The sequence below is a fragment of the Entelurus aequoreus genome, linkage group LG19 (assembly GCF_033978785.1).
Source record: "Entelurus aequoreus isolate RoL-2023_Sb linkage group LG19, RoL_Eaeq_v1.1, whole genome shotgun sequence".
Classification (NCBI taxonomy): domain Eukaryota; kingdom Metazoa; phylum Chordata; class Actinopteri; order Syngnathiformes; family Syngnathidae; genus Entelurus; species Entelurus aequoreus.
In genome coordinates, this window is record NC_084749.1 from 28,971,186 (window position 1) to 28,980,499 (window position 9,314).

Consider the following 9,314-nt stretch of genomic DNA (forward strand, 5'->3'; position numbering starts at 1 on the left):
TGATTTTCATAGTTCATTTTCTTAGCATGACTTGTTTTAGCACATATTCAACCCTTTGCTACTGCACGTAAATATTGACATGCTTTGAAAGTTGTTTTTATTTTAAAATCAGTCGTCATACGAGCTGGCTCACGCAGCTGTAACTAGTGAACTAGTTACCCGCTTAGTCATGTTTTTGATGATTCCGTTCTTTAATTTCTTTAATATCATCAACTTCTCAGCACTGTGCTTCACACTCACTTTTTTCCTTTCCAAAAATTGTGGCAAAGATATTAATCAAAACCTGAATCATACGAAAAGCTGCACGTACAAAAACATAATTAATACAACAATTATAAGAAAATACCGAATAACTCGAGTAGTTGGATGAAATTGTTATTATCTGATATTTGGACAGAATGCAATGGGGATAAGTGCTGACTCCTACCGTTTTTTGAGGATGAGTCAACTGTTGCTCAGAGTGAAACGTTTGGTTTCATAGACCTTTACTCCCATAGTCTTCTATCAACTATCTGCTCTACATCGGAATGGTTACCAAATTTGGTAGTTTTATATTTCAAAACCTTTTTTGCACGTAATGTCACGTCTGGTTACCGACTCGACCGGCTCATACACTTGGTGCCGAAACAAGCACTCAAGCAGCACTCAGATAAAACTCAGTCGGATTGCCTCTAGGCAATGTTACTTTTCCATGCCAACAAAGCCAACTATGCCTGATAGTAAACACTCGAACATACAGTAAGGCGCCACCTTTCCAAAATGCTACTGTTTAATTGGCATTAGCGATTTTGCATGGGGATTTTTTAACACTTCCAAATTTGGTAATGAAAACTACATCTAAGAAGCACGTTACCGCAGGTGCATAATAAATATCATACTTACAGTATAAACACTTTTCAGGGCGCAACAAAAGACTAAATCCAGCTTAATGGCAAAGACTACTCCCTGACACATGAGGGGTCTTTGACCAAACATTTAGAACAGTGGTGTCCAAACTAAATGTGGCCCACGGGGCAGGAAATCTCATTTGGAAATGAGCATATCCCGGCTGAACTACCGTTATCAGTTATAAAAAGAACATGATTTATTAATGCCTTTTGACATATTAGGGCCATTTAATGATGACTTGACATTAAATTATTACATATGGCACCTTTAAATTTAAATATCCAGCGGTCTGACAGGTGTCAAATTGTCACATTTTTGTGGACAGTGTGATAAACTGAAATCAGTGTCCACGATGTGTATTTTCTTGACATCACAAGCACAGCATTTACTTATATGACCCAATCCAAACAACCTTTCCTAGTCATTGTGCAGAAAAAAATTCCACCAGCACAAAAAGTCAACACACACAGTCACACATAACACAACCTGCCCACTGAAGTTTGTGGGGAAAAAAACTCCCATACCCATAAAAAATGTGAAATTACACCCATTTAATTCCATTGCAAGGCATGATGGGAAAAATGCAAAACACTCTCTCCACACTTATCCATGTTTGACTTTTAGCTGCTTGATATTTCTGGTGGATTACAAAGCTTTAAAAAGGTTGTCGCATAAGTAAAGAAGGTAGGAGTTGTACTTTCACATACTCTCAATATTTAATTATTATAAATAATAATTGTACATCCATTATATTATTATAATATGTAAACACACGTACACACATTTATATATATATATATATATATATATATATATATATATATATATATATATATATATATATATATATATATATATATATATATATATATATATATATATATATATATATATATACACACACATCTATATTAGGGATGATGTTTGATAAGAAATTATCGAGTTCGAGCCCATTATCGAATCCTCTTATCGAACTGATTCCTTATCGATTCTCTTATCGAATCCAGATAGGTTGTTGTATATGGAAAAAAAACACAATATTTGGTTTTATAAGAAAAAAAATAAAATAAAATAAATAAATAAATATTGACTGTTACCCCCCCTAAAAAAATAAAAATAAAAAAATATTGACTGTTGTTACTCAAAGTATATTAAGTGGGATTTTTCAGAAAAACAAATATATACAGTAACACAAAAAAAACCTGTCTCTGTGATCACTATAGGTGTATAAATAATAATATAGTGTTAAATAAAATCCGTCCCTTGGGCACAAAACTGAAAATAATACAGCTCTCCAAAAAGTGCACTTCTGCTGCTATTGGAACATACTAACTACACACACAGGCAGACAGCTAACAAACAATCCAAGACGTCTAATAAAGTTCCAAAGCAGATTAATCTATTTAGGCTCTTTATTGTTGTTGATCTTGCTTTCTTTTCCTATCTTTACTTTTGTCTTGCACTGGACTGTTATTTTATTTTTATTTTTTTACTGAAATACACACAATGACAAATGTATAAGCTATGTGATTCAATTAACATACTAAAATTTAATACACAATATGTAAATATTAGCTTCACACAAATATACAGTACTATCATCAAAAAAAAATTCTGAGTGTTGAAACTATTTCGATGGTGGAAATACACGACTGGCAGCCATTTTAAGTCCTCAAAACATCCATTGAAACAGTGCACAAAAATCGTTTTTCAATAAAAATTTTAGTATCAAATTTAACCACTTTCCACCTTAATATTGAGTTAGATAAACAAGTTAAACAGTTTACTTACAGACGTATCTTTTCCAAGGCTTGTAAGAGCTAACACAACTTGTTTACTTCTCAATTGTCTCATGAACTGAACAGACGTCGCCAACCCGGAAGTGCCCAACGAATGACGCATAGTATTTTCATATCGCCACAAGGTGTCAGTAAGAGTCTACAATCAAATGGGCATAACATTGCCGTCCCACAGGGCATTTCCTGTGGGAAGGGATTCGTTCCCAGGGATTCGAATAAAGAACCAACTCTTTTTCTTTACTATAGTGGCCTCGATAAAGGGAACCGGTTCTCAAAAAGGGATTTGAGTCCATGGAATCGGTTCTTTTCTTATCGAACAACCGGGAGAACCGGTTTCGAACATCATCCCTAATATATATATATATATATATACTTTGCATGCAGTCGGCTTTCGTCCCCCGGCCAAATTTTTTTAACCCAAAGCGGCCCCCCAGTCAAAAAGTTTGGACACCCCTGATTTGAAGATCCTCTCGGCGTACTCTCTCTACAGGGCACCATGTTTGCTACCAACTTTGAAACCGAGTTGGCCATACTCTCTCTATACGCGGCTCTGCCATAGCCTGTACACTACTGCCATCTAACGTCTTGGAATTACTACTATAATACTTGCAAATGAGACTCAGAAGTGTAAGAAAATGAGATATAACAACTGGACACTACAGTTATCAGTTAATTGTTAAATGTTAAAGAATAAAAAATATTGTATTATTAAACACATGAACATTTATCAACACATAAAAAGTACTGAACATGAGTAAAGTCAAGTACCGGTATCGATTCAAATGTGAAAAGTATCCATCCTTTGCTTTCTCACTAACTGTTCAGTTCGATGTTTTGTATAAAAAGGCGAGTAAGCCCTCAGACATGAAACAAGCTCTGATTAGATTTCCAAGCTTGAGAGCCGGGGAAGTGTAAACTATTTGAAAAGCGACTTTTCCTTCCTCTTTCTTGCGGCAGAAATGTTTCAGAGCCATTGGATCGACTTGAATGCCCAGTGAATATTGCAGTAATTGCCCCGATGACTTTCTACTGGTACTTTGAACCGCCAGAGCGAGTAAACACGATCGCTGCTGATACGGCACATTACTTCTCTAACTTGTCGTGCATCCTTTGATGAGATAATATGTGTTAAAGAATATTCCTGGATTCAATTATACTAAATCATGCGTACAACCATGTCTCCTATTGATGACTTTCAACAATATTTATTATTAATTATAGATTGAGCTTCCCTGTGTCAAGAAGTGCTGTTGTTTAGGGCCACAATCAACAGGAAGAGCACATGATCATGGCCTGGGCTTTTGTAAATACTTAAAGTTGTTTAGTTTTTTTTCCCATTTAATCCATCAGTAATAAAATACAATGTCATAAAAAGGTAAGATAAAATCAATTGTAAGGTTATTCAAATCAATTGCGGAATTAGTAACACAATCTACACCCTGGTTGGCTCAACAAAGACGTCATAAGCAATCACACACAACGTATATATTTGTGGCATGTTTACGTTTCATTTTTGCAACTCCTCGAACATAATTGTGGTGCGTTCAAGGACCCTTGATTAAAGTTTGAAACAGAGGTGTCCTTAGTTTCCCTAGTACAGGGGTCAGCAACCCAAAATGTTGAAAGAGCCATATTGGACCAAAAATAAAAAATAAAAATGTGTCTGGAGCCGCAAAAAAATAAAATTGTTATAATGAAGGCAACACATGATGTAAGTGTCTATATTAGCTATATTAGCCTACTATCAATATATAGTAGGCTAATATATTGTCAACGAAGATTCTGTCAATCTTCGTTGACAGAAATGTTGTATTTCAATTTTTATTCTACACATTTCTGCAACATTGGAAAACATTAGTAAAATGGAGACTTCTCACATGGAAATGACTGGCTCAGAATGGCCAAAGGTATAGATGTGTGTGTCCAAGTTAAAGGAAACGGCAGGCTCTCTTCTATTAATGTATTTATTACAATCTTTGCACGCTGGGTAACGTTTGCTGTGGTCTGGAACAACATGGCACACAACTATGAGAAATGCCGCCAATATTACATACAGATTATGTGTCATGAGACATGCAAAAATAAATTTAATACACAGAGGACATAGGTAAAGGAAATTAAATGAGCTCAAATATACCTACAAATGAGGCATAATGATGCAATATGTACATACAGCTAGCCTAAATAGCATGTTAGCATGGATTAGCTTGCGGTCATGGATTGACCAAATATGCCTGATAAGCACTCCAGCAAATCAATAAAATCAGCAAAGCTCACCTTTGTGCATTCACGAACAGCATAAAACGTTTGGTGGACAAAATGAGACAAAGAAGGAGTGGCATAAAACACGTCTTTCTGTGGCAGCATCGGAGAAAGTTGTACATAGAAACAAACTACGATGAGTTCAAGTATTGCTGAAACTAGTATTCGCCAAATCCTCATCAGTGAAGCATGTATAACATAAACAGGGATTTCTAACAATTAGGAAGGTTTGTGTCATGTTTGTTCTCTGACAGAAAATATATTGTTTTCTTCATCTTTTTCCATTTTCACACATCTCTGAAAGAGGTCCAGGAAGCCGCTAGGGCGGCAAAAAAGAGCCACGGGTTGCTGACCCCCGCCCTAGTAGATGGACTAATGATAATTATAATAATAATGTATTATTATCCACTAATGATAATCCCATCTTTGAAAAGTTAAAAACCTTATCACATTTTGTTCTATACAAAATCTTGGAGATGTGTTTTAAAGAGTCAGTTAAGTCTATAATTAGTTGTTTAGCGCATGCATGTAAACAAACTGTGTGTGTATGTGGGGCGGTTAGGTTTCCAGGGGTTGTTGGCCCTTCAGAAGTCTAATGATGTTAATAATAATAAATATGTAATATTCAAAACCAAAATGGGGCCACTAACAAAATGTTGTTTAGGGCCACACAAAGTCTAGTTTAAACTCCCATGTAAGACACTGCTTTGCTGCACTCTACTCTCGCATCCCAACACCCCGAGTTAACAGTTTCTTACTGATTGGACATAACTTTTTAGTTTTAGTTGTCAACGTAAGTTTTTCTAATGACACCAAATACTAATTCTAAAGTGTTCTTGATTTTTGCTCCCAGGTCTGAAAATTCTCCCACTTGCTCATCTTTGTTGTGGTCTTTGCACTCTTGCAGTCAGTCTTCCAAGCAGATCATCCAATCACTGAATGCTTTCTGACAACTTTGACACGTTCACCACATCTTAACTGCATGCACCCTTAAAACGCAACATCAGCATCTTCTTTGTTTTATTCCTTTTTTTTTTTTTTTTTAGTCTTGCTTCGATGCTCCCATATTTCCGTGACCCTCATCTCTCTTGCCGTCCCATCTTTCATCCCGAGCATCGACATCTTTGCTTTTCAGGGGCTAGCGCTATCATCAAGGTATACAATCCCAAAAACACAAGAACCCACACAGGGGTTCTTTCCCAACGAGGAAGCACTTAGAAAGGACACTCGCCACATTTTGGACCATGAAATGAACTTTATTTCTGCTATGTTAGTGATTTTCCAATGTTTACCTTCTGTTTTCTACCAATTTGACAAAAAAAAAAAACATGTAATGAATTATAGTAAGTAAAAGAGTCGGGGGCTCCATGCATCCTACAGTGGACATTTTTTTTATGCTGTTTGTTGCACAAAAACTTTTCAAGAAGCCTTCTGCACTGTGTAAAGAGATGTTGCTCTTAGGAGGGGAGCGGAGGGGGGTGAGGTGGTCCATTTGGAATTATGACTTGTAAATAATTTTTCATACAACTTTTTGATAGTGTTTTAAATGTATCTGTAAAAAAAAAAAAAGAAAAATAAAAAAATGTACATAAAACCTCCAGGGGGGGGACAAGTGTAGACTATTTGAATTTATTTGTACACAAGAACACTGGATTTCTTTACTACTTGATTGTAACTAAAAATTAATAATCTGCCAAAGTGTTTTTATTTGACGTTTTTTCCTGTTGTCTCTTCCGTTTGCTTTTTAACAGGATTGCAGAGTTTTATGTTTCGATGCTGTATTTAATTCTGTTTGAATAGGTTCTGTTGTTGTTGTGGGTGAATTTTTCAAAGGGGGTGTGTCCTTTTAATTTATTGGTGCCTTGTTTTGTGCTTCCGTATGCTTTCACTTTCTGTCGTTCTGTGTCTGTAGGAGGACAGTCTGGGGTTAATTTGTTGGTGGGTTGGTGGGAGTAAGGGCTGTGGAAGTTTAAAACCTTAGCAACTTATGTACTTACATGGAATATCTGTACTGTATGCCAAAATGGTCTCACTCACGTTTCTATGAAATCAAGCTGTTCATAAATATCTCTATATATTGATATATTAAATTTGTAAAACAGTCTGCTGTGGAATGCTTCTCCTTTTTGCCTCAAATCCGCAATCAGTAGTAGTTGTCTTGGTCTGGACCCCAGGATGCAGGGAGAGCAGGCAAAGTGCAAGTAATACTCATGATAAGGAAAAGCATAAGGAAAGCTATGCAGCATGTCGAGTACAAAGCAACATTTTCCAGCAGAGAACAGGGCTGGCTCACAAAGCATCCTGATTACAATATAGTATATAATGTAACAATATAAGTGTACAGTATAGAGATCATTTTAAATGTAAACAATTTAAAAAGGTGCATGAACATATAAAATATGTAGTATACTAGTATACTTCTAAATAAGAAATATTGTGTCAAAAACAATGCAATGAAATGTAGTATTAACAACTACAGCAGTTTAATGGAGTAATTTAATAATAATGTCAGCAGCTTTTCCATATTTTCATGGATAAATGTTCGCAGATTTACTGGTCACTCTAACAGTGGAGATGATCATGGACTTCAGGAAAGTCACAGCCCCACCATCCCCCTCACCCTGATTGACTCTTCCACCCCCGTCCCCATTGTGGACTCCTTCCGTTTCTTGGGCACCACCATCACCCAGGACCTCAAGTGGGAGCCGACCATCAGCTCCCTCATCAAGAAGGCCCAGCAGAGGCTGTACTTCCTGCGGCAGCTGAGGAAACCTAAGGTGCCGACCGAGATGCTGGTGCAGTTTTACTCAGCCATCATAGAGTCCATCCTGACCTCCTCCATCACAGTGTGGTTCTCCGGCGCCACAGTCCAGGATAAGAATAGACTGCAGCGCATCGTACGTGCTGCTGAGAAGGTGATTGGCTGCAAGCTCCCATCCCTCCAGGACTTGTTCTCCTCCAGGACCAGGAGGCGTGTGGGTCGGATCACAGCTGACTCTTCTCACCCTGGACACAAACTATTCTCACCTCTCCCATCAGGCAGGAGACTACGCTCCATCCAGACCCACACCTCCCGCCACCTGAACAGTTTTTTCCCCTCGGCCATCAGGCAAATGAACAATAACTCCTAACAGTAGCTCTTTGAATTCCTTCTAAGTCTATCTGATAGCTCAGTTACAGCTCTTTTTATTACCAAATATGTGTTATATGTGTTTTATGTTGCATGATTGCACCAAGAAAAATTCCTAGTTTGTGAACCCGTTCTCAAACAATGGCAATAAAACTATTCTGATTCTGATTCTGATTCCTACCCTCACCTATGAACACCAGCTTTGGGTAGTTAAAGATGGGGATGGGTTCGACGAGGCGTCAGAGAGGCCACGAGAGGCCAGGCCACTTCAGATATTACCAGCTTATTTCATGCTTGAACAATACACGATCCTCCAGCTAGGTGGCAGCAGTGATCATATTAATTTACAGGCTGACCGGGAAATATGAGGAAGTGACATCCTTTGGGTTTAATGTGAATACAGTAAGTCTAAAGCTCTTTATTTGGAAGGGATGGGAATCTTACAAGAACTACTGATTTGATTTCGATTCCTGGGGTGAACATTCAATTCAGATTGATTGGATCGGATTTTGGTAATATATTATTTGATATATGAATTATAGTAACACCTTTATAAAACTGGTTACAGGTGTACATTTGTCATACACGTACAGCGAGTAAGTGCGGAGATGGCCTAATAATGTCGCTTAAATTTTGTTATATTTTTTTTAAGATTAAAGGACATATATATATATATATATATATATATCTATATATATCTATCTATATATATATATATCTATATATATATAGATATATATATATAGATATGTGTGTGTGTACAAAAGTTTGGACACAGCTTCTCATTCAATGTGTTTTCTTTATTTTCATGACTATTTACATTGTAGATTGTCACTGAAAGCATCAAAACTATGAATGAACACATGTGGAGTTATGTACAGTACTTAACAAAAAAGGTGGAATAACTGAAAACATGTTTTATATTCTAGTTTCTTCAAAATAGTCACCCTTTGCTCTGATTACTGTTTCGCACACTCTTGGCATTCTCTCGGTGAGCTTCAAGAGGTAGTCACCTGAAATGGCTTTCACTTCCCAGGTGTCATAGTGTTGATGCTTTCAGTGACAATCTACAATGTAAATAGTCATGAAAATAAAGAAAACGCATTGAATGAGAAGTTGTGTCCAAAATGTCGGCCTGTACTATATATATATATATATATATATATATATATATATATATATATATATATATATATATATATATATATATATATATATATATATATATATACATA

At 36.5% G+C, this 9,314-nt stretch overlaps 1 protein-coding gene across 1 annotated transcript in view; it reads left to right on the top strand.

Moving 5' to 3' along the window:
* lrp8 (low density lipoprotein receptor-related protein 8, apolipoprotein e receptor) overlaps positions 1–8,019 on the top strand; it is a 410,737-nt gene extending 402,718 nt beyond the window's left edge. Inside the window, exon 19 of the mRNA XM_062028225.1 lies at positions 7,498–8,019. Within this exon, the coding sequence (XP_061884209.1) occupies positions 7,498–7,515 (18 nt within the window). The 3' untranslated portion in view covers positions 7,516–8,019. The remainder of the gene's footprint in view (positions 1–7,497) is intronic.
* The last annotated feature ends 1,295 nt before the right edge of the window (positions 8,020–9,314 follow it).